At 43.9% G+C, this 26,879-nt stretch overlaps 1 protein-coding gene across 1 annotated transcript in view; it reads left to right on the forward strand.

Annotated features, from left to right (window-relative positions):
- ajap1 (adherens junctions associated protein 1) overlaps positions 1–26,597 on the forward strand; it is a gene marked incomplete at both ends in the record, with an annotated part of 43,782 nt that extends 17,185 nt beyond the window's left edge. Inside the window, 4 exons of the mRNA XM_080533653.1 lie at positions 7,603–8,402; positions 25,568–25,655; positions 25,820–26,062; positions 26,525–26,597. Of these exons, the coding sequence (XP_080389779.1) occupies positions 7,603–8,402; positions 25,568–25,655; positions 25,820–26,062; positions 26,525–26,597 (1,204 nt within the window). The remainder of the gene's footprint in view (positions 1–7,602; positions 8,403–25,567; positions 25,656–25,819; positions 26,063–26,524) is intronic.
- Positions 26,598–26,879: the final 282 nt, after the last annotated feature.

Here is a 26,879-nt window from a genome sequence, read left to right on the forward strand (position 1 = left end):
GAGTAGGTGAGCGATCTGATTAGCTCTGAGCCAACACTGTAGCTACAGGACATTGTGCACCGGTGTCTTAACTGTCAGTTAACTGTCAGTGCCTCGTCGTTGCTGAATATTCACAGTAAAAATGGATGTTCAGAAAGCTTCCGTAGCACCTTGGTAGTGCTGCACGTTCTTCTACACAGCGCTCAACCTCAACCCCCGTGATGTTAGCTAAGAGGAGACCACAACAATGGGCTGATCTTGAGTCACTTTCCTACTGTGTGGACTGGAGCAGTCCGTGACACTGTGAGCTTAATTCACTAATTAACTTAAAAAAAAAATAATCAGAACACTGAACTGAACTGAACTGATCATGAAACTGTCTTAATTTGTGATTTAGTTCAATGTGTATTTCCCTCTCTCACCATTATTTGCACCTATTTGGACAGATTTAACCTATTTTCACCCATTTGCACTGATTTGCATTTTTCCCCATAGCCTCTGAAGATGGAGTGATTAGACCAATTACTTTTGGTTATTCACCTTGGAATGAATGCCCCCATATGTAGCCGCACTGTAACCCAACATCATTAGGTGTTTCGTTCAAGACGGTGCCTTTAGGGACGCTTAGTGGCGTAGCACACTAATGTGCATACCATATCATCCAAGGTCTCTGGTTCGATTCCGTCCATCGACAAATCTTGCATGTCGTCATCCCCTCTCTCTCTCTCTCTCTCTCTCTCTCTCTCTCTCTCTCTCTCTCCCAATAAAAAAGCGGAAATGCCCTAAAAAATATATTTAAAAAAGAAAAGAAGAAAAGATGGTTGCCTTTAATCTCTGTCCTAACCAGTGTAACCACTGACATTCACAGCACAGTGACACTTATGTGGCTGCCTGGCTACGGGGGGGAGGGGGTTGGGGGCGCTCACCGCCTCTGACCTTTTGTTTTCTTGTAACCGAATGCCGTCATAACTGGCCTATTTAAACTGCAACATGTGATGTGAAAAACACGAGTGATCCATCATCAATTCGGGAATTACATGTGCAACGATCGATCGACAATCACTCTTTTGATTACGATGGATGTTCTTTTAGATTCTGGTGCCAGGTGTGAGCTCTCTCGACCTTTCAGAAACTCGGGAGTGTTTCCGTTGTCCATTCATCAGAGCTCCCCTCCCGGAGAAAAGCACCAAACCAAATGTCACCGGGGGGGGATGGGGTTCTTCATCACAGGTGTCTTTAGTCATATTGCCCTTGAACGTGAGCACCGTTGAACCCTCCTCTTGTGCCCAGAACGCGGGGATCAGAGACAGCTGTGGCTCAGGAGGTAGAGCCGGCGGCGTCTAATGATCACGACGGTCGGCGGTTCTGCGGTTCGATCCCCGGCTGGCCACGTGTCGGTCGAGGTGTCCTTGGGCAAGACACTGAACCCCAAATTGCTCCCAAATGAGCGGGCCGGTGGCGCCTTGCATGGTAGCTTGCCGCCATCGGTGTGTGAATGTTTGTGCGAATGAGGTGAATGAGAGGCCATTGTAAAAAAAAACACTTTGGAATAAGGCGCTATATTGGGTTAGGCGTGTAGATCCCAGCACACACACACACACACACACACACACACACACACACACATACCTGTGTACAACAGTAAACTCCACATGTCAACAGCCTGAGCTTGACAGAGGTACATAGGCCAAATCCTCTCTGCAGAGCGAGCTATCTTCCAGCTCTAATCCCCCCCCAAATGCCCTGAATGAAAAAAATAATTCTTCCGTCAAACATTTGAATCAGGATTATTTCGGCATTCTTTTTCAGCCTGACATCAAAGGGAAGTAATGCTACGGCATACGCTCATTTAGCATTGTGGTCTGCGTGTTTGAGCTCTCCAGTTTGGAGTGCAGTTAAATGGATTTAGGTAGCTTGGCACAATGGATTACTGATTAAAATGCATTTATTTCCCTACAGTTAGCCTATTTGTTTTCTATAAATGTTAATACAAAATACCCCATATGAATTACAATATTGTTTCCTTTGGTCTTCTAGAGCTTGTGTTTGAACCTTACAGTGCCAATTGACAGTGCACATGAATACGGCAGCATGGTCTTTATGGACAGTTTTCTTTGTCTAGGGGGCATGTTTTAAACAACAGTTGCAAAATATTGTTTATTTATGACTTACTCTAAAATGCAATTTAACTGTATAAATCAAGTTTGGGGTCATACGCCGGAGATATTTGTATTAAAAAAGGAAAAACTTATGAATGTGTTGCAGACTTTCGTCCTCAAGCATGAAGACCATGATTCATTTTAGAATGCCTGTCTCGGCCTAATCCTCAACCCCCCCCCCGACACTGGCGTTTACAGAGCTTCAACATACGTTTTTATTGAACCAAAACATCGTATAACATACGTTATGTTGTAAATGGACTGCACTTATATAGAGCCTTCATCCAAAGCGCTTGACAACGGCCTCCCATTCACACACCAATGGCGGCAAGCTACCATGCAAGTCGTCAGCCCGCTCACTGGGAGCAATTTGGGGTTCAGTGTCTTGCCCAAGGACACTTTGACAAGTGGTCAGCCGGGGCTCGAACCGCCGATCTGCCAACCTTGCGATCATTAGACGGCAGCTCTACCTCCTGCTCCACAGTATACCCCTGTTGCCTCATGTTGTTGTATCAACGCTCATTTCCATTTATACGAAAGAGATACAAAAATATATTCACGTATCCTCACATATACTTGGTAACAGTATAAAAAAAAAAAAGAGAGAAAGGAAGAATGAAGAATAAACAAAAGATAAGAGCCGTAGTTCTCCACCTTTATCTACCCCGTACCCTTCCCTATTTTCCCAAGCCTCCGCTGTTTCCTTGTCCCCTATCCTTCACTTACTCATTTAGTCACTAAATAAGATTGAAACAGTCTAAGTGTGTGTTATAACTTAGGAGCTTATATGTGTACGGTGTGATATGAGAGGTTGCCAGATCACATTATATTGTGAGAGTCTGTCCTTTAATACATATCTGATCTCAACATAAGTTGAAAATGGAAGTGTAATATCAAGAGAGGTGTGGTGATCCCATTGTTTTGGGTGTTTTATTTGAGTTTTTATCATCATAATCGAAACAACTTGCTATGCTATTTTATAATATCATAAGTACTAGGCCTATACCAGCAAGTAGGAAGAAGCTAATTGTTTTGATGATGTAACCTCTGGAGGTGAAACATCACGTGACGTGATTGATTGGACAACGTTTACTGGGCGGCACAGTAGAGAAAGGAAATGTCTTTCTCTGTCGATGAAAGTGTGCATTTCGCTGTGCATGACATCATTTGATTTACTTCAGGCTACAGCCATAACATGATCTCCTGTTCTATGATGTGTGTGCGTCTGTCGGTCTGTCTGTCTGTCTGTCTGTCTGTCTGTCTGTGTCTGCTTCTATGCTTGCGGCTCTCTCTTAATTTGCCTCTGTCTGTGAACCCAGCAATGCAGCAATCGCCATTCAGGGGAGTCTTTACCTGACCTTCAAGCCCAGGTCCTCCGGGCGAACGGACACACTAATTAATGGGTCGCTCTGTAGCTTCAGAAAGTAATTTCATTCCCTGTATGACTTCGGCTGCAGAATGGGCCTGGTGTATTGCGATCCAGGCATAGATAAGAACTGCTGGATGCCTGTAGACGTTCTGAATAATGCATATTGTTTACAATCAACTTATCCGCTGCCGGTTTCCGTCAGTAAGCAGTGCATATGAATGTGGTTCTCCCTCTTTGGGTAATTGTGTCTTTTTCCCTCCTCTGTTTTTTGGTATGAGATCAATAAGATCCAAAGGACGATTTCCATTTCCCATGATCCCACGGGGCCATCTGCATGTATCATGGTAATTGGGAGCAGAGAGGAGGGGGGGGGGGGGAGGTTAAATGTCAAGCTTGAATGTCAATGCCAGCTCAGTGGCAGAGACATCGTGGTCTTTAATAAGAGTGAGGGGGTTTTCTCCTTTCATGGCTTTCATCTAGGGGTGGGCATCGACGATCGATAATTGATCGATAAGGATCTTGGTCGATCACAAAATAAAACATTTGGTCGATCACAAAACCAAAAAAAAAAAAAAAATTTTGTGATCGACCAAATGTTTTATTTTGTGATCGACCAAGATCCTTATCGATCAATTATCGATCGTCGATGCCCACCCCTAGCTTTCATCATTTACTAAGATAGGCTGGCTTAGGTGCTATCTGTCTATCTACATTTTAACACATCCCCCATATGAAAAACAACGCAGTTACCGGGAAAAATGTAATTCACTGTTAATTCAGTCACCCATTCGTTCCTCGACGCTGGCACCGAATCGAAAGCTAACGACGTAATGCAGGAGCATTCATCACACTGCTTTACATCGTGTCGTCCACTTTACTTTAATCTCCTTGTACAATGACCTCACCGCTTTCACAGAGGATGTTATGATAACTGCACAGTACATCGACTTAACTACCCCCAACCCACTAGGCCAGTTGAGGTGGCTAGGGTAGGGTAGCCAGATCTCATTAGCTTATAGGCCCACAACAACCCTGTTCTACCCCATGATGTCACACCCATGTTGCGCCCATTTAGAACAAAACGCTGTGCCGTGGCCTTTTAGTGGATCCGATAGAGCAGTGAGTCAGATGCTGATCCAAGGTGGTCATTAAACATTCCATGGCACTTTTTGACAGGGCAGTAGAGGTGTTATCCCCGATCTCCCTGCCAGAATCAATATTATTCAGCACGGTTAAGAACCGCTTCCCTTATCGGAGAGAAAACAACAATTCTGTCCCTGGATGAGACTATATATAGTCAGCTTTAAGTGTGCTTTTAGGGGAAGTGCACATTCACAGTCTGGTCTGTGACCCAGCCAAATCAGCCATTACCCCACAGGATTACCACACAATTGGTTCTGAATTGTTCCTGGTAAGGTCACATGGTCAAGAAAAACGTGTAGGCCCCTACCTGCAGTATAACTCCTCTAACCCTAACCCACCTGTTCCTGTGTGTGTGGGAAAACTTGGTTTTGGTTTTCATCATTTGCACAAGTACTTTAGCAAACTGCCTTTCCCATTTAAACTCTATAGTTTGCTCTTTTGAAGCAATATCTTACCGTGCCATTCAACTCCCTTTTTACGGAATATTATCTGCCAGACTAATTTTTTCATTGGGGTCATCACATAATCATTTATGTGATTTGATCGTAAATAAATATAGAGTACAACTCACAATGTGTACCATGATCCGTAAACAAAAAGCACAAATATATTTTATCAAATTACTATCCCCACACAAACACCTCTTGATCTGTAACATCATTTTTAATAGATTTGTAACTATGGCTACAGATGTGTGAATACATTCTCTTACATTTGCAATCAAAGGTCATGATGTGTGAATAAAACAAGCGCAGTGACACACATTTTCCAGTTACAGATAAAATCATTGCTGTGATATATCCAATCATTTCAGTACTACATATGTTGCATACATAGTCTGTGGATTTGTTTGAATTTCTTCACAGAATTGCATGTGTTCAGTTGTACCATGATAGATATATTATTTAAGATAATACATCTCCATACCTTTTTAAATCAAAAATCTGTTTTGATCCATGAGAAATAGTTCTAAAGATCCCCAAGTTCATCAATCCTTAATGCAGCAATTAATGCTAATGATGCTTGTTATAGTGTCTGAGCTGGTACATTCTTATCCTCTTAGGAACCCATTGTCCTCCCCTTAGGGTAGTGAACCCATTCACTCCAATACCTCCATTGTTCTGCCATACCTCCAGATGACTCCTTGGTGTGGGCTTAAATTGACCAAGGACAATACAGATTAGAGATACCACATGATGAGGTTGTTCCTTTGGGAATCAATAGTTTTGCTTTGTAGCAGGGGCTTTAGAAGGTTGCACTCTGCAGATCAATTCTTATCTGTGTTGCAGTCTGGGTAATAAAAAAGCGGTGGGGATTCGGATCGCACTGAGAAACATGGTAACATGTTACATGTGTAAAATGTAAGGACAGCTTACATCGGTTGAAATGTAGCGAGCTAGACAATGCTTGGGATACGTGTAGGCTATATTATGAGGGCAGTTTTGATAATGATGATGATTTAACTGAAACAATACTTGATGTACTGAAGGTCAAAATGTACACAATTGTAATAGTAGTAAATACTGTTTTGATGATGCTGATAACATCAATGTTACATGTTTCATCACATGCGATGTATTCATGATTATATTTATGGTAATGTTTTGCAATATCATATCCACATTGAGCAATTTCCGATTCTGACATGGTATGACACATCTCAGCTTAATCTCACTGCATAACCAATGCATTAAAATATACCTCACAGTCTATACAAAGTGATTATGCTGAATATTACGATCAGCCAGGCCTGACCTTGTCCCTCCATATTTAATCATAGCTGGAATTAAATAAACCAGTAAAAATCAAGGATAAAACCTTGATGCTTTTGACAGCAGAACGCAATAGAGGTTAAAGCCATAATCTTGTAAAATGTATTCCAACATTTATTTTGCGTTTGACCTTTGTAACTTAAGGTGCTCCGCCAAACTAATTATTATTGTATTCAGCTTGCCAGACCTTAAGTTAGCCAGAGAGCAGAGAACTTTGCCGGGAGCTAAAGCCGAAGTCGGTGTGGAATACAGATGTGCACCCGAGTCCATCAATATTTCATCAAAGAGTTCTGCCAAGTAGGTAGCCTGGGCCACAACAGTGTGTAGCTTTAGCTTTAGCAATGTCATAGAACAGTTCAATATATTAGAACTTCTAGAACATTCCAAGAACATTTCAAGGACATTTGTTTTATTTTGATATTTTTATGATTATAATAGTCTGTGGTTTTGTTTTAATTTCTTCACAGAATTGTATGTGTCCATTCACAGTGAGTTGTACCATGGTAGATATATTATTTAAGATAATATATCTCCATACCTTTTCATCAAAAAGCCTAAGTTTTGATCCATGAAAATAGTTCTAAAGATGCCCAAGTTCATCAATCCTTAATGCAGCAATATCACACGAGAGGGAGTGCTGTTATACTGAATATCAGCACGGCTGTGATTCGGTCGGAGGTACGAGGCTGCAGGCCGAGTCTTTCAGATCTGTAAAACACATTCGTCCTCTTCTGATGACCATTCATAATTTAACTCAAATGTTATATTTGGAAATATATCCATCTTTGTATGAAACCAACACACTGATAGATAATCTGATAGATAACGACTGTTAATGTACCGGTAGTCTAATTAACGGTCATTTAATAGAACACCTGTGCGGCGGAGTGATACATATAGTTAAAAGTCCCAGTGCTGTTATACTGTATATCGGCACTCATGGAATGCCTCTTGTCCAATCAAATTACTTGGTCGGAACTAACTGTTGTATAATGATGCTTGATGATTGTCTGAGCTGGTACATTCTTATCCTCTTAGCAACCCAATCTTAGAACTTCTAGAACATTTCAAGAACATTTCTTATTTTGAATTTGATCTTTGATATTTGGTCTCTTGTTTTGAACATGCAAAAGTGCCAAAACTAAAATGGTTCCCCCACCCCCACCCTTTCTCTCTCCAGTCCGATGTCTGCTCTACGACCGGGGTGCTCTCTAGGGCGCCGGGTGTGGATCCTCCTGGCCATGACGCACCTCACCCTGGACTTCTCCCTCTGTAGCCCCCTCAGTCAGGGCCTGGGGATCAAGCTCATCCCCAGATCTGTGCCTCGCCCCCGGCCTCGCTCGCCGCCCCTCTGGGACACTCCCAGCATGCTCCACTGGCGGACTGTGAGCCCGCTGGCACGTCGGCTCAACCCCGTCCCTCCGCCGGACAGCAGAGGCGGAGGGGGGGGGTTGGGGGGGCCAAAGGTCAGGGGGGGTCAGAAGCACAGGAGGCCGGCGCTTAAAGGACAGCCGTGTAAGGAGTGCCGGTTGAAATACTCATCGACCAAGGTGGCGGCGGCCGTGGCGAGGGCTTCGTTTGCACCGGTGGTGGCGGCGGCGGGTCTTTCCGGGAGGGGGCGGGGGGGGAGCAGCAAACTAGACGCGGTGAGGTTGTTACTGAGGGCGCGGAGGCAGCTCAAATGGGACGGCTACGACAAGTCCCAGGACGGCAGGACCACCACCGTGGCGGGATTTATCGACTGGGGACCCACGGGGACGGAGGACAGCTTCGACGGCGACGGGAAGGGGACGGCGTCCAACTCCACCCTGTCCACCAAGGCCTTGACCTCCACCACGGCGACCACCACCACCACCAAGATCCCCCAAAGGACGTTCGCGGTGGTTACCACCCCGCACCCGAGGAGGCTGACCACCACCAAGGCCAGCGTCACCTTGGGAGAGACCGTCAAACCACCAAAGCCATACGGGGAGACACCAGGTAAGCCCCCCCGCCTCCATTTCTCTTATTTCTCTGACCTCTATCGGTTTCTCCATTTCTCTGATCTGTTGTGATAAAAAGCTATAAAACGTTTTGTTTTACTGTTTGTTGTTTCAAAATAGCATGCTGCTATTCGTTTTAATCTCTGTAGACAGCTTTTGAATAGTTCTTACTGCCTGCTAGTGGTTATACGATAGCACGATGAAATAACCATAAGTGCAAGGGTATGTTGTAGGTCATTTTTAGGGCTTAAACGTTATCAACGTAAATGGCTGTCCTTTTGAAATATTTCGGGCAGCAGAGCAATATGTCATTTTTATGGGAGGCTTTTCCATGCTGCTAACACACGAATCATGCACATTTTATTTACCGTTTTATTAAATCAACTAGGAGACAGGGCTTCTTAAATGGGCTACACAGGTACTCATAAAACGAAGTGTCATGTTTAACGATGTATGAGCTAGCACTATGTTAATTCACTTTTCCTTATTGGCTACATTTACATAAAATGTCATACAATTACGCAATATCCGAATAGAGCGACCAAAGATCCAGTGGAACACCTTGATCACTAAACCGTATTAACATACAGCACATCTCAAGACAATTGTGGGCTTTATGAACGATTGCCCAATGCGTCCAATGCACATAGTTCAGCTCATTCTCTGTGGAGAATGTCTTTGAACATATGGCGCATCAAGATGGAAAACTGCCACACTTCTGAAATTGAAAACGGCGACACATTATCTTTATGTTTTCTGCCACATGCTATGCTGCCACTCATCATGACTCACATCCTATCCTACGCTGATGTTTTCTGTCACACTTCTGTTTTTCCCAAAGTCAATGGCGTCAAGTGCTGGTTGCTGATTAACACGAGAACAGCCATGCCTTTTTACCTACTAAAAGAGCCGCCCTCTTTTACAATGATAATCTGCTATTTACACACAACAACCACCAGTTGGCCGCTTGTAAATTAGCCTGCTTCTTACACAGAAAAACTGCAAAATAGCTTTATATCCTGATGTGATTTTGAAAATGTAAGGATACTGGGTGGTAGAACGCACATATCTAGGATATGTGATATAAGGAGGGTCCTGAAATGTTATTGAGTGCAAAGATATAACTTTTTATTTTTTATTCACAGAGGTGGCTGATTAAGCCTCCTCTGATTACCCTCATGGCTTTAAACTGGCTTATTCTCATTGCTGTATGGGCTCACGGTGGGCAATCTACTGTATGACAAACACGATTGTTTGATTTTGCTTCTCAAAAACAGACGGTTATCATCATGACTCTAATGGTTGCGTCAGAGTTGATGAGAAAAGAAAAGAAAAAACGATATTGTACTTTAGGGTAGAGCACAACAGTCATTGGAGTATGATGAATCTGCCGCTAGAGAACATGGATAGAGAAAGATGACACTACTTTAGTTAGAGCCGAAGCAAAAGTGAGAGAGGAAAGTTTCTACTATTTCTATGCATTCACAACAAACGGGGGAAAAAAACGAGTCTTGCACAGACTTGCTCGCCTCAGGGCAAGGTACGCAGACAGTAGTGCTCAGTATTGCTGATGAAACAAAACCACTGTTGGTGGCCGGGGTAGGGGAGGGAAGGAGGGAGGGAGGGGGGGACAGAGGGACGGATGGAGGTCCCCCGTTGTCTCTGCTATCTCCCACAGCAGGCATGTCAGGTCAGTGTGAGCCCTCAATCATCCCACCCAGAATACAACCAACCAACACCTCAACATCCCCAGACACTCGCTAGGTCTGAGCTCTACTGTTAGGCTACTGTTACTGTTTGTCTAAAAGGGCCATTGTAGAAAAGGGCCAACAGAGAATATAAAACTATGGAGCCCAGGCAGTGTCTGTGTGTCTGACCATGTTTTTGTTTCCCCACAATCTTTCTTTACAATTCTTGAATGCTAGTTATTGAAAATATGCATTCCCAAATGCTTAAAGGGACGGTTCAGACTATTTTCTTGTCTCTCTGAGGAGGTTTTGCCGTGAAATTTAAATGATGCTCAAGGTCCGTTTATTCCGTAATCCTGTCTATTGGGAGAGGGCTGTAAACTGTTAGCCTGTAGCAGAGTGTTAGCCGTGTGTTATATAAGATCCGTAGTCGTTGGTTTGCTGCATAATAAACATTTATTGTGTTACTATGTGCCATCAATGGCTTAATCACTGGTAATAACAATAACAAACTTAGCGCCCTTGCGGTCAAACCTATTTGCCTTTCCGGGGTCAACACCTGACGACAACAACAACAAATGTGCTACCTGATATACCTGCCTCAGGTATTGTGACAGCGCCACCCCATGCCCACACAGTGAATTACAACACGTATCACAGGACCATATCTAGCTCCTACAATAGTAATAATAAATAGTAATTGCAATTTACAATACAACAATTGGGGGTCCCTCAAAAAAAATGTGGCCGCGCTACGCGCGCACAAGATCAACCACCAAGGCCTCATTCTGACCCAGGAAAACCCCTGGTATGTACTGTATAACATGATAGCCATCTATGAGCAATGCACTGTATATAAGATGATGATGTCTTTCTGCTGCTGACCAAGGGGCTGAGTCCTGTTGATGGGGCCCAATTTTCTTTTAGAGTCTGTAGGCTGTTTATTAAGATTTCATATTTTGTCTTGTTTTATAAAATGTTAATTATTTTCATTTCTTGTGCTGGTTTATTATGAACAACATGTAAAATTGCAGGAAACTAGCACAAATAATTGGGTGGGAGAGAGGGGCCGCTGCCGCCAAAACGTGCACAGTTTTGGGTCGCTCCACCGCCAAAAAATCTCACTCCAAACTTTTGGTGAAACTTGGCAGCCCTGACTCACAGTGCTGCGTTGGAGCTACCAGGGCAGGTTAGCATGTTAGCAACCAGGGCAGGTTAGCATGTTAGCAACCAGGGCAGGTTAGTATGTTAACAACCAGGGCAGGTTAGCATGTTAACAACCAGGGCAGGTTAGTATGTTAACAACCAGGGCAGGTTAGTATGTTAACAACCAGGGCAGGTTAGTATGTTAGCAACCAGGGCAGGTTAGTATGTCAGCAATCAGGGCAGGTTAGTATGTTAGCAGACACACTAGCCTCTGCTGTACTGCACGGTACACAGCCAGTGCAGCATGATGAAGTGGCCGCGGTGTGTAGATTTACAGTCGTGGTGCGTCCAGATGCTGGGTGATTGTTCCCGGTGATTGTGCTCGCTGCAGTCCTCGTAGCCTCGCAGATGGGCCTGTCAGGTTCATTATGGATATGAGATGATTAAACCTGCAGTCGAGACCTGCTGCTGATAGCTCAGGTCTTGTTATCTCGTCCTGAAGTCGAGAGGTTAGACAAACATGTCAAGTAATTTGTAAAAGTTAAAAACATTGCCAAACATTGAAGAGATAATCAAATGCGGGTGATAATTCTGCTCTTGTTTTTTTCCTGTTGCAAGGCCGGAGAGGTTAAAGGAGGTAAGGTTAGGTAAAGTAAAGCAAAGCAAAGTGAACACACATAAGATGTATGTTAAGTGGCTCAAGTGCTTCAGCATCTGTTTTGTAAAGAGGTGAAACAAAACGTGAAACAACGGCCTTAACGTGACTTGTTGTGACCTCTGACTTGTAGAGGCGTTCAATAGAGGCTCTTCAAGAGGAGAGAGAGAGATAGAGAGAGAGAGGGACTTTTTCCCACTGGTTACCATGGCAATCCAATAATCTCACCATTACTCTATATTGACTCTCGATAAAGCGGGTAAAAATGAATCCGCCTCCCCAAGTGTTAAATCTGGATTTAAATGCTGATGCCTGGTGACAGCCATGCACAGTCAAGCCCTCTGATTTAACGGAAACGCAGCCAAGAGGAGATGAAGTAGCCAAACTGAACAGATGCTGCTATACTTTATGTTTCTAATGCTCAGCCGCCCCTTTCATGGCTTGACATATTCCTCCTTGAGGAAGAAGGAGGTGCACTACTGGCAAAGTACCATCTGAGTTTAGGTTACAATTTTTCTGTCTCTCACTTAGATTAGATTAAACCTTTTTGCCATTGCAAAAACAGTACAACGAAATGTAGTTTTGGCTCTAGGCACACAGGGTCAACCATTGTCAAAACACATCCTGGAGCAATTAGGTGCCTTGCTCAAGAGCACAACGGCAGTGGTAGGTACTATAGATATGATGCCTGCATGAACCCTCCAGTCACCAGCTCACAATGCAGCTCCCTCCTGTGGGGATCGAACCAGAGACCTTCTGATTGCTAGCCGGCCTCTCTAACCTCTAGGCTGGTCTTACAACTCTCATACATCCAACTTTATTGGAATGACAGAAACGATAGGTGTGCAAAGTGCAATTAATAAACCCTTTACAAACAGTTTGCGCATTAGTTTAGTTTGTTTGATATTCACTTGATGCTTGCCTAATAGGGAGTTTTGCAATCAGGAGTTATTAATGCTGTTTCCTGTAAATGTACTTAATACATCCTTTGAGAGCTAACACTGATGTGAAATCCTGCCACATCATTGTCAAAGGTTGCAAAGTGGTTTCCTTGAATTGTGGGGATGATTGCCTGGCACCAAACCGAGACACCGATTCAACACACGTCTTTGCATAAAGTACTGTGAAGATCAGTACAGATGTCATCATCGTCGCAGGCACTAGCAGTGCACAAGATTGTCACCTCCCTGCCGGTAGTGAATAAATCTCAGCCCAGACTAGATGAAACTGGCCATTTAGAATGTTGTGGTAAAATGCACAAGACTGCTCAGAATACAAAGGTAAGACCAGGGTTATCAGAAGGGGCGGGTTTACCGCCGAATGGGCTACTTCTGATCACACTGGGCCGGAAAAAAAAGTATATGGGCGGTTGGGCTGGATAAATAGCATTTAGGCAGTATCAAAATGTCAGTGCCTGAAAGTACATACAAAGTACAACATGCGTGAAGTTAAAACACACAGCCTAGTAGCTACATACAATGTGCAGTTTTTATTTTATTTTATTACAAACATCATTGGCAACAGACATACAGTTTAGGTGCAGGAGATGGGCACCTGCCCAATTATTTATGTAAACCAGCTCTTTTCCCTTCTTGTTTTTAGTTTTTAGTTTTTTTTCTAGCACCAGGGGAGCCCCCCCTCCCAAATTTCGTTGTTTGGTACCTGTACTATATCAATGACAATAAAGACCATTCATTCATAGTAATTAGTGGTTTTCTGAAAATATAAGTTTTGGGCTGGTTTTGGATGGATTCAGCGTTTTTTAGACTGTGTTTAGGCTGGAAATTGTCAATCTCATCTGGCAACCCTGGGTAAGACCATGATGTAGCTTAAGTTATCTTGTTGTTTGAGCTCGCACAGTGTCGTATTTTGCAAACTAGATAAACACTAACTTATCTTAGAAGAGTGGCGAAAGAATGCTACAAAGCCATCTTAAAAGTAACTCACCAAACTAGTGTAGGCTAATAGCATCCAACAGGAATGCTGCATAAATCCACATAAGAGACACTGTAGTGTAGAGTGTAGACCGCTTAAGAATTGCTCAACATTTACAGCCAGCTCCAAACGAAAGGCTCACAAGACAAATTTGCATTTTAATTGAAGACATAACAATTAAAGTATGTAACATACATTTACCCAGAAATGATGTGGCCACTTTAGCGGGCCTTGAATGTGAAGTGTAACACCGTTAACCTTTTATGAATGAGTTACCATCATCAATTAATGAGTTTGTACATTCGTAGCTGATAAAATGTCACTTTAATATGAAGTGTTTGTAGCTCAGCAGAATGAATGGGTACCTACAGTATGACATCTACAATAAGGCACTCCAAGTAAAGTAGCCTCTCCTTTCATAAGCACAGCAATTCATTTTCATAAGGGACGAAGTGATTCAACATTGCATGATTTATTAATAACAAGTCGCTATGAACAAATAATTCACATCAATTGTTTGTAGCTACTGCCTAGCTTCATTTGGCATTGATTTAACTAGCAAGTGAGCATCATCAGTGGCTCTCTCATGGTAAATACTGTCCGGGTGCCAAAATGTGTCCGGGTGATGTCACAATGTCTTTCGAACGCCGTTGCCATGACAGCTCCACACAACATATAGCTAGCGTTCTCCCACCAGCGAACTGTGTACTATCAGTGTTTAACAACAACAAGCTGTTTCAAGCTTACGACAAAGCAACATTGCTGGTAACTCAATGTTGGCCAATCATGACTGTGTCAAAACTAGCTGACAGGCAGCAGCTGGCTAGAGCCTACTGACCAAATACTGAGTAAAGATAGCAACACAAGAGAGTTGACATCTACAGTTTGGTTGTATAACCCACATCCTGGTTTGTGATGTTTTTTTTTTTTTAAAGTAGGCTACTTAAAAACTAAGTGCTGACAAAATAGGTTTTTTCTCTTAATATTTCCCCATAAATGTTTCAAAATACTAGTCATGCTGAATTGTAAGCAGATAACCTAGAGTAACATACAGAGTGACCTGTACATTGTGTCCCAGTAGCAGTCATTAAATCCTACCCTACAGATCTTGACCATCATTGCTTCAGACTTAGTAATAATGGCAGAGAGGCCATGATTTATTGTCAACATTGTCACTGGTAGACAGGCAGCGGATGGTCGACAAACCCCCGACCATACTGACAATAAATCACTTCCTCGAGGGCATTATTGCTTTTATACACTCGAAAGTGAGTTTATACAACAAACCAATGCTTTAAGTATTTACTTTGTGATATATTGTGGTGGTTTCTGTCCTGAGAAATACAGCCCCCCCAAAACATTTTTTAATAATAATTGGACAACATAAGGCACTCATTGGACTATAGAGAAAACGTGCTCCTATTGAAAACCAATTAAGAGTGAACTTGTCTGATATCGCTGTGTGATACTAGGAATTAATCAATACGTGGAGTGTCTCTGTTTCTACTATGCGATGAGGGTAGTCATGATTGTAATTGTAGGATAGAGGCATAGCTAGATAGAGTACATTAATCAAGAGATATTACACCCACAATTACACAAATCAGGTGTAAAAAACCAGCAAATACAATTTGCCAACCGTGCAAGCACTATGCAACTATTTCAAATAATGTTGCATGATTTCACATTAGGGATAGTTTTTAAAGCATTTACAGCCTAATAACTCATTAACTCACCCTAATAACACATTTAACGCCTTAATAACTGGCTTCTGAGTGTAAGCTCTCTATTTGGAAAGCAGCTTACACTGTTCTTCCCAATAACACTGGGAGTGCTGTGCTCTCAGCAATACTCATCGTCACCACAGTAAAGTTTGTTGCCGTCATTTGAATTTTAAACATTTCTTCTTTTTTTTAAAGTATTTTTTTCTGAGTGGGGCAGTCCCACTCATATTTTTCTTTTTAATGACAGATATAGTGGAGATTATGACAGGAAGGATGGGTGAGAGAGAGAAGGGATGACATGCAGGATATGTCCGCGGCTGGAATCGAACCGCGAGCCCTGCGGTACATGGTCAGCGCTTAATCCACTACGCCACCTAAGTGCCCCAGAATTTTAAACATTTCTAATTTAGTTTTACAGTTTAACAGCGTAATCATTCAATTTGACAAAGCAAAATGCATTGGCTGTGTTGAGTCAGAACTCAAGAAGTCATTTATTTTTTAGGGCTTACATATTGAATATAACATATTAATGGTTATAGAGGCATAAAATGTTACATTTACACACACACACACACACACACAGGAGCTGACAGGCCAACGCGCCAATTGTGATTTTGAAATCCTAACAATCCTAACATGTAAAAAAAACTATCAGTTTCAGAAAAAGTCCGGCTAGGAGAGGGATGTGTCTTCCAAAGTGTTCAAAGTGTTTTAAAGCAGTAATACTCTATGTAGATTAACATTTTGGTATGGAGGAACGCATCCCAGTGTTTGACGCCATTCCTGAGCCTCACAGTGTACATGTGAGTGTTGTGTATTAGGACAGGCCTACAGTATCTATGCAGGCAGTTGAATCTGAAAGCAGTCAGGGCATTTCTAATAAATCACGGTGCCTATTATTGGTTTTGTTCTCCAAAAATGTTTGATGGCGTGAACAAACACTGATATATTTAAGTGAGGCGGATATGCAAGGGATTAGCATGTGGAATGTGTTGCCTCAAGAGCTCCCATCCGCCCACGCGATCCACTGTTTCTTGTTAATACTATGACATCCAGCTCTGCCAGACCCTTTCCCCCTAAATGTCCCAAATTATGTACAGGCATGCAGGACAACTTCATTTTCTGGGTAAGTAATGCAGTCACGTGAACTCTTGCAAGGGTCCGACCACCTTTCCTCTTCCTGTCTGAGAGTCTCTGCCATCTAGGAGTGATTGAATTATGCAGCGCCTGCCTTTGACATTGAGAGAGAGAGAAAACGCGTGTGCTGAATAATTGGCTCTGATCTCACCCCTCTCTCCGGGAGCACCCTCTTTCCTCTGTAAGTGTTTCAGATTGCTCGGTGACTCAGTGGAAATCAGCCCAGATTGACACTTTGACATCAGCGTTAATTGTCAATTGTGAACCATCAGTGGGGCCTTCCAACAGAAGGTTCCCTGCCTCCTCCCCCCCCCCCGCCCCCCCCCCCCCGACACACTCCCGCCTACCCCCCCCCGCCTCCCCAACCCCTCCGACATAGGTACCCTGCGTGGGAGGCTGAATCGGAGAAGGGCTGTATAAAGGGAGCGAAGGGTTAAGTCTCACTGCAAGTCAGCCCTCACACTCTCCAGGATGTTTAATGCATTATAAATGAGGGACGGCTTCCCGACATTTGCAGCGGGTAGGAGTGAGTTGGCGCGATCTCAGCGACGCCGCTGCTCACAAATGAAGGGGGCCCTTTCTCACCATTCCTCATGAGCTCTTAAGCCTGTATCGCGTGTAGGCGGCAAGGTGCCATAAATGCTAAATGGCCATTTTACAACAAACGTCTAAGAGCAACCCACTGCATAAAATATTGGCCTCTTATTCGCACTTTGATAGCGAGGAGTTGGACATATTTCTCGTTTATTTTGCCATGTCGTGTTATGACTTTGTTATTGAGGCAATTTTTGGAGGACGAACCTGAGTCTAGTGTGTGGTCCAAGCTCAAATGTTCCAGTAACCAGTTCCAAATCGATGCGCACCGTGCAATTCAAATATCAGAGGTTTTTTGATATTGACAGGGCTCTAGCCATTGGGAGCAAACACAGATTGTGAATGAGAGGGTCAACAGCTGTGATACGATGCGAAGCCAATGTCAATTCAACAGGGAGCGTCCACGGTTTGGCTTCTAAAGTGGGTTAACTTCTCTAGATATGCTCGCTTCTGGTTTTATGAACAGCTAGAGAGCAGACCTGATGGAAGACCTGGGGTCCTGAACGTTGTTTCAGTGTTCTTAAATTGCCCTTTAGAGGACAGATTGCAGAGTTATCCTTTTCTTTCCGTCTCTGTTACTGTTGACTCGACATTAAAGCTTTTTTCGTCTCTATAGATGGTGGTTCTGTCTCACTATTATTATTATTATTATTATTATTATTATTATTATTATCCAGTATGGTTCTTGTTTGGCCAATTAAGACAGAGATACTGCAGATCGTTTGCAAGCCTTTGTTGAAGTAAATCTATATCATTATAGGATATTCAATGAAGAGTTTATTGTTCCCTTAATGTTTTTCAGTCCAGATAAGAATGGACTTTGCCCGCTGATCTTTTAATAAAGGCAGATAGCAGGGGAGGATTTTATTAAACCGCCGTGCTTGTCAATGGCATGTTCATCAAACTGTCATGATCGCGAAAGTGAAAACCTAATTTATTTCTCCCTGGGAGACACAGTGGTGCTCAAACCCTGCTGGTACGGGGGTCAGCAGCTCTCTCTCTCTCGTTCTCGTTTTTCTCTTGCTCCGTCTCTCTCTTTGTCTGGCACTGATCGTCCAAACAAAACCTAACCCAGCACCTCAAAAGCAAGATGACTGCCAAAGGTGATTTTTCAACGTCGCTGCCAGAACAGAGCATGAGTTGGAGATAACGGTAGGCCCAGCGCCAGACCCCACCGGCGCCAGAACCAACACCTTGGGTGGGCCGGTGGTGGGTGGGGTGTGTGTGGGGGGGGGGGGAGGGGAGTGGTCGCAATACTCATGATAGGGGTGGGGGGGGGGGGGGGGGGGGGGGTTGCAATGCTCACGATAGGGGTGGTGGGGGGGGGGGCGGGTTGCAATGCTCACGATAGGGGTGGGGGTGTGTGAGGGGTAGCGGTCGCAATACCCACGATGGTTTCAGTTTCAAGTTTCTGGTTCAAGTTGGGGAGGGGGTTAGTGGAAGCAGGGCTGACGGAGGGTGGGGGTAGGGGTGGATTGGGGGTTAGTGGTAGCAAGACCGACGGGGGTGGGGGGTGGGAATTGGTAGCAAGGCCAAAGGGGGGGGGCGGGGGGGGTGTAGTGGTAGCAAGCCAATGGGAGGTGGAGGAGGGATGTGGTGTTAGCGGTAGTGATAGCAAGGCCGACAGGGTGGGGGGGGGAAGCAAGGCTCTGGGCAGCGCTAAGTACATAGACACAGTATATGGACCTAAACCAAACACAGATATGATTAAAGTTTGATTAAACATTCAAACACGCCCCAGGAATATAAACAATTCAGAAAAAGGAAACATACTTTTTCATTGGGTGGGCAAGACGCACATTTGCGTGGGCTGAGCCCACCCCTACCCATAGCCGACACCAGCCTCGGATAGCGGGTCCACATTTTTCTCCCTTAAACTGCCATTTCGGAATAAGAATAGGCTAGACTCTTCTGTCAGATGTGGCAGTATAGCCATTATCCGACATATATTATTTTTTTTCCCTCTGAATGCACTGCCACAGAAATTAGATTTATAATAGACCAGGATTGTGAGGCTGGGCTTCGGTCTGATATTCATTAGCGTCTGAGTAAGCTGCATTATCCACTAGACGAGAGAGAACATCCCTTTTCACACTGACGTAAACATACAAATCCAACAATATCTCCAGGGGAAACCGCTTGAACTATTGATCACGGTCAAGGGCGAGAGCTCTATTATCCATGAACTGGACAGATGTGAATTTATTATCACGCCACACACTTTCAACTCTCAGCCTTGATGTCGGGCGAGAGAGGGTGGGGGGGACAGGGAGTGAGCGAGAAATGCAAATGACCTCTTCCAGAGAAGTTAATGTGCCTTTGCTGCAGAGGGACTCTGATTTGAAAGGGGAAAGGGAGGGCTTTCCACAGCCCAGCCAGAGATATCATTAATCCAAGGTTGACCTGGCTCACTTGGTGTGCCCCTGCACCCTCACAGAACTTTGTTATCCAAGTGCATATGCACAATGAAAGAGTCCCCAGACAGCCAGCCAGTCAGCAGCCCGGTTGAAGCCCTGGCAAATGTCCTGTTAGAGATGACAGAGTAGCACTTCATTCCGAGCTCTCAAAAGACAAATTGTCTTGGATCCGCAGCCAGTCAGTTTGGCTGAGGGGGAAGTTGAATGTATGGGACTGGGAGGACGATTTCATTCCGCTACATGGTTACTCAGTGCAGTGGTGGTGGATTGTTTCTCTCTCTGCCACCCCACCTCCACCACCCACCCACACACACACACACACACACACACACACACACACACACATCATACTCCATCCATAGAGTCCTTTGTGCTGCTGATATGCACCACACGTTGGTGTTTGTGGATTACACACCACTTTTCCCCCCCAACGTGAGACTACAGCACCCTGGGGGTCTCCAGATGTTGACTAAAACAATACACCGTTTTGTAGATCAGAGATCAGTCACACGGAATGATCCGGTGGAAACATCTGGAGAGATCCTATAAGCGCTTTCTGTATGCTGCGCAACGCGGAGGTCACAGAGAGGGCATCACAGTGAAGCATCTCATATACCACAGAGAAATGTGGAAATGCTACGGTATTGGATTGGTTGAACGCTTTCTTTGTTGTTATTATCTCCTGGGTTGACACAGATAATGTCTTATTACGGTATTTTGTCTTGTTGGAATTAGCAGTTGGTTAGCAGAAATGCCAACCACGGAAGTATCATGTTTATAACTGCCGTGATTGTAAGGCACTAAGATATTTTGAAGCAAGAAACGCACTTTGCCAACGCGCTGGAATTGAAGCACGCCAATACATTTAGGGGCAAATTCACTAAAGGATTGCAGAGATTTTGAGACGTTCAAACAGTAAAAAATGTGTCTCATTCACAAACCACCCGCCGTGGCTGACAAGCACACCAAACAGCGCAGCCTGGCAAATCGCGACGCCATCAGGATCATGCATTATTTAAATGTTGTTGTTTGCATATTTAATTGCGCAAAAATGGGTGGATTTGATTTAAATGACGCTCATTATAGTGAGTGCCCAATTCACATCGTCTCTATTCGCCATACACGATTAACCTGGCGATGTTAAAAAAAAACAACTCTGAAAGCTGACGGTAATCATGTAATGATCTATCTATCTTGTGTCTCTTGCCAGACTCATCGGGGCTCAGCTCCGAGCCAACGTTTATCTGTCGTCATATACAACCGTCTGTGGGTAAAGACAAGTCAGGGTTGCCAACTTTGGATACCTGGCTGGACTGAGACTTTGGTTAGCCGTAGTAGTAGTTGCCTTCTGAGAAAATCTCTGGAGAGGGGGGGGGGGAGCAGTACTCAAGTTGTAAAAGAAAATCAGGGGGGGATGGTGGATTTTATCATATGGGGACAATTTTAGCATCCCCACAGTGTCAGTGACTTCAGCCCCCTCGCCCACAGTATTTTACTCAATGGGCGCAAAAACTAAATAGCAGTAATACCACGGTCATTGATAAAATGACATAAGGGATGGAAAGGGGGGGATGGCAGTTTTAGAAGGGGGATGATATTGACCGTTTTTATTTCAGGGGGGATGCCATCCCCCCTCAACTCGCATACTGGGTGGGGGGGGAGGAGAAGGGGGGGGCGTTCGGCCATTAATGTCTGTCGCTGTCGTAGTTGTTATGTATGCAATGGATATTGCCAACAGTATGCCTTGTTATACCCATGCGTTAGGGGGCACTCTACAGCCCCCGTTAAGTGTAACTGACAACATTGTTCTGAGTTAACATGGATATCAATGCCCCCATCCGTGTTCTTGTGTGGCTCTCTCAATAGCAAGTGTATCTTTATATTATATAGCGAACTTAATAGTAATGTTTTGGCGTGGGAATTGACTGGGCAGCGTGAGAGTGTGAGGCTGAAGGTGAAAGCGACAGTTGGCAACCCTGAGACAAGGTCAATATAATGTCTTCTAGGCATTATATTATACTATATATTATAGGGAGGGCACACTGGATAATATATCTTTATACTGGAAGAGGGATACAAATCATCGGTCCGACACGCTGAGTAGTCATTCAATTTCACATCTGCTGAGGATATCAGATTCAGATTCAGACTCAATTTATTTGTCATTGACAGAGTACAAAGTACAGACAACGAAACGCAGTTTGGCATCACCAGAGAAGTTAACTTGCACAGATATATGTACAGTATGATATATAGAGACAAGGGTAAAGGTGTAGTTCAGTTCAGTAAGATATGTGCAGTACTATATGTACATAACAAAAAATGGCTCATTGGGAGCAATTTGGGGTTCAGTGTCTTGCCCAAGGACACCTTGACATGCGGCCGGCCGGGGGTCGAACCGCCGACCTTGCTCTACCTCCTGCGCCACAGCCGCCCAACAAGAGCAATGGATATCAATACATTATGTAGTTGAAGTCCTGAGTGGTTTTGGGGGTGCGGAGGGGGGGGGGGTGCAATATCCTGTTGGGGAGGAGGGGTCTGGGTGGGGGGGTAGAGGTATTGGGGGGCAAGGCTATCGCCGGGATCTTGAGTTCAGCAGTTTGACAGCTGCAGGGAAGAAGCTCTTCGCAAGCCTGTTGGTGTGGGAGCCTAGACTCCTGTGCTGCCTCTCCCATGTAGTAGGATATCATTGATCCTGCCACCCGAACGGAAGCAAGTTGAGATGGCCAAACTCACTTGCTGTGGTGTTGCTATGGTGTTGCTGTGGTGTTGCTATGTTGTTGCTGTGCTGTTTGTGAGTTTAAAGGGGTGGGTGTAATCGAGTTAAGATGGTAGACTCACTCCCTTCGAGTTGAAATACCTACAACATGCCATGATCAAATTGCTAGCTTTTCGGTGGTCTAGCTGTTTTCCGTCACGTATTTAGGAGACGGCGGTCACGTGTTCAGAGTGACAATTCAGAGGTCGCAGGTTGTAAGGTTCAAATACACAGAATGCTAAACTTTGTAACCAGGAGACTGAGACTTAATCAAATCATTATGGGCCGGTTTCACAGACAAGGCTTAAGCCTAGTCCTGGACTAAATCACACTTTCAATGTAAAATCTCCATTGAAGATGCTTTTTAGTCCAGGATTAGGCTTAAGCCTTGTCTGTGAAACTGGCCCTTAGAGTATTTATTTAGTTCTTGCAAGAAGGAGCGATTGTCCGGCCAACAAAATAGGGTCTCATCACAAAAGCTCAACGGGGTGGTCCCTGTTAACTACATTTATAGGTTTACAACATCATGGGCCGGTTTCAGAGACAAGGCTTAAGCCTAGTCCTGGACTAAATCACACTTTCAATGTAAAATCTCCATTGAAGATGTTTTTTATTCTAGGATTAGGCTTAAGCCTTGTCTGTGAAACCGGCCCATTGTGTTATAGAAATTAAAGAAAGGCAGCCTGCTTCGTTTCAAAATGCATTGGAAAAAGGTATTTAATGTTTACCTCTATAGAAGGCGAAAGTTTACAGGTACGTCAGACAAGTCTGAACGGTCAAAGTTTCTCTCAAAGTCCAGAACATTCATTACATTTCGGTATATATACACATAGGTACACTTCAGGTAACAAGTCCGCCCTTGGGTGAGGTCTAGGCCAATCATTTACAAGGGGTGTGGATTTGTACATTGAGGAAGATGATGGGGGATGAAGGTTAAGGGGGAATCGACCCCCACTTTCTCCTAGAGACACAAAGGTGAAAAAGGAACACAAAGGCCACAAACTGGTTTAGTCTGGTCCTAGAGTACTGGGTCTGGGGAAACACAAAGGTCCAAAACTGCTCTAGATGGCTTAGTCCATCTAGGTGCAGGTCAGGAGAAAAGAGAGCAATCAGGTCTTTGTAATCATTTAAATGTGTCTGTTGTCTAACCAATGTCAAGCTTCAAGTAGAGAAACTGGTTTCATTGTCTACTAGGCTGAGGTCGTCAATGTTGGTTCTGCCCTTGTGAATTCAGTCAGGTGAAGGAATATTCTTATTCTATTAATATATAAAATGTCTAACGCAATATTATTCCATCACACACGTGAGCAGGTTGTCCTGGGATTTCCCATAGTGAGTTCAACTGTTGGTCAAGCTGTCACAGAGGGAGGAGAAGCAGCCTTTCCCCCTCCTCGTAAACCATTTTGCTCATCAAGTAATCGTAAAACCTCTATTTATCACATGAGAGTATTCTGTGTCTTCCATACCTGCCATTCATACAGTTTTAAGTAATCATTGTCACATATTTAGTGTATTAAAGACATCTTTCCCACACAGGTTTGAGACTTGTGTGAGCAATTTGGAATGCGAAGGCTGTTCGCAGCGACTCGATGTCAAGTCACGTGAAGATCCTGTGCAATACCAGGGATTGTAGAATTGCTTGGCCCACTCCAGGTTGTTATGTCTGGGTCTGAATACTAATCTAAAAGACGAGCACTATTCCAATCCCAATAACTCAAGATAAAAAAGGAGAGAATAAATGGAACCTCATTTCGCTCCCCCTCTCTATGTCATCTACTGTATCAAGCTGGTCTGCCAACGTCGGGTAGCCAACTGGATCAGCACAGCTTGTCTCTGTCTATCAGAAGCAGTTTTTTTTTGCAGGACACAAGAATGAAATGAAAAAAGATTAATGTGAAATAAAATAATTTAGACTATAAGTGTGTTGGTTCATTTGGGCCGACATTCACCCTCAGTCGTTCGGTGATTACGCGCGTCGTTATGGAAAATCACTACAGTATTCCTATCGATTCTGTAGTGCCTCATTCATTTCTGGTTATCATCCCTTGCATTGCATACTGTAGCCTTCGCTAAAGCAATTAACGGATACCTTTCTAATGCAACATGTTATCAGTATTAGCCTATCTGTCGGAAAGATAACTCGGGGTGTAATTTAACTGGATGAAAGAAGACTTTCGATTGTACGCTACACTATCTCACAGCCATTTATCTAATAATCCGGCTATTTATAGTCTAGTAGTACTTTATTCTCCTCATGACACAGCCCTCCTCTAAGAGCCCTCAGTCCCTTGCAGTTCAGGCGTGGTTACACTTGGTTGCACACTTGATTTGCATCGATACTCGTGTGAATCTGTCGTTAAAACAGGCGCAGAGCGGGTACGCGAGATGAGGAGCAGAGAAAAAGAAGGCAGTCTTCTTCCTTAGTGAATTCACCCCTCAATGTCAGTTGAACACTGCCTCTTTTGTGTCAGCTACTCTGTTACAGCTACTCACAACACAGCAATTAAAATAACACTATCTTGGTGATTATCCTCCTTCCCGGAGATTTTGATGATGCAATAGCAGTTGCTCTGTTTGTCAATTCCCAGAATATGTAGGTTATTTCGGATTCACTCAGATATTTTGGGGGTAATATACTGTGTTATTGTTTGCCGTATTTTTTGTGGCACGTAGTGTTCCAAAAGCTGTAATATTGATGTGAAATACGGAGGTAAGATGGAGGTGAAGGCTTTGAGGTAAAGGTTTGAAAACTTTTCCCCATCTGACACAGTTTCCATCTGCTCAGGAGAAGTTTGGGAAAATATTTTACAGTTTTCTCAAACTATGGTGGTTGCTATGAAACTATGAAGATATGCTGAGGGATGGCTTTGATTGCATAATGGATTGTTCTGCATAATGAATAGGAAATGATGCTATCTTCCACTTTTAGTAGATTGCCCTTGGTGCTGTGTTAATCATATACTGTATCTGCACAGCACAGTTCAATTAAAAAACTCCTTAAAAGTGTTATTAGTTTATGAGTTACTACTTAGCAGATCCTATCTGTTTGTGAACCAGTTTGCCTCCATAACTGATTGCTTTTTTTCTCTGTGTTTTGGTCTCGTTGCAGGTCTGGCGGTTCACCAGATTATTACAATCACTGTGTCTCTTATAATGGTTATTGCAGCCTTGATAACAACACTTGTCCTTAAAAACTGGTAGGAAAGATTCCTTTACTCCACAATTAACTCCACATTCTCCTCAAATAATCATCATGATTAAGCTTTTGAAATGAGATTTTTGAAATGAGATCCACTCCACCAGCAGTGGTACAAGGTATGATTTTATGTTTGTTTCTTGTTTTTGGTACGTGTTTTTGTAGCTGTGCACAGACGGGGAATGGCCGTCACAATAGCCATCAGCGGAAGATCCACCAGCAGGAGGAGAGCTGCCAGAACCTGACAGACTTCACCCCCGCCAGGGTGCCCAGCAAAGTGGACATCTTCACCGCCTACAACGACAGCCTACAGTGTTCGCACGAGTGCGTGCGGACCGCCGTGCCCGTCTACACGGACGAGATGATCCAGCAGACTCCGATCTATAAGACCACCTACAACGGAAACAGGTACAGTTATGGATATGGCGCTAACAACAGCGCTTAGGTTGTGGGTTCGATTCCCGCTGGGACCAGATATATATACTGAAAAATGTATGCATTCACTGCAATGTATGTATGCACTCACTGGATAAAAGCGTCAGCTAAATGGCGTGTGTTATTATTATATATAGATACGGGGGTTTTGAAGTTGCCCTGAATTGATTTCTGCTCTGATGACATTGGCAAATCACCCTTCTGACTGGATTGGTTATTTTACTCTGAGACACTATCCCAGGAGTTGTTCCTGCCTCAGACGTATCGAGTAACGGCTGATTTGTTTTGGCACAATCTCCCCCGTAAGAATTATACTATTTTGCATGTTAAGTAATTCCCTTACCGGGAGCGGGGATAACAAGCCTCTGTACTCTCAGGCCCTTATTGTTCTTCTCTTCTCTCCTCTCATCTCCTGTCTCCCCCCCCCGCCTGCAGACCGTCTCCTACTGAGAGGCAGCTGATTCCTGTGGCCTTCGTGTCGGAGAAGTGGTTTGAGATCTCCTGCTGACCGTCTGAAGAAGGCCTTTTCACCTTATGGGCAAAACAGACTTCCTGAATTGATGCCCTGGTGCGTGGGTACGCCGCTTCATCCCCTCAGCAGATCACTTCCTGAGCCTTAGACACCTTGATCCCCGCAGTGATTCTGTATATATCACAATGTGATACATACAGACAAGGGCGATGATTTGTACAGTTAAGATATTATATGTACAGAACAAGGGCGATGGATATCAATACAGTATGTACAGTTAGGGTATATGTACAGTTAGGGTAGGGGGGGGGTGCCAGT

This window comes from Nansenia antarctica, assembly GCF_963989245.1.
Source record: "Nansenia antarctica genome assembly, chromosome: 6".
In the NCBI taxonomy this organism is placed as follows: domain Eukaryota; kingdom Metazoa; phylum Chordata; class Actinopteri; order Argentiniformes; family Microstomatidae; genus Nansenia; species Nansenia antarctica.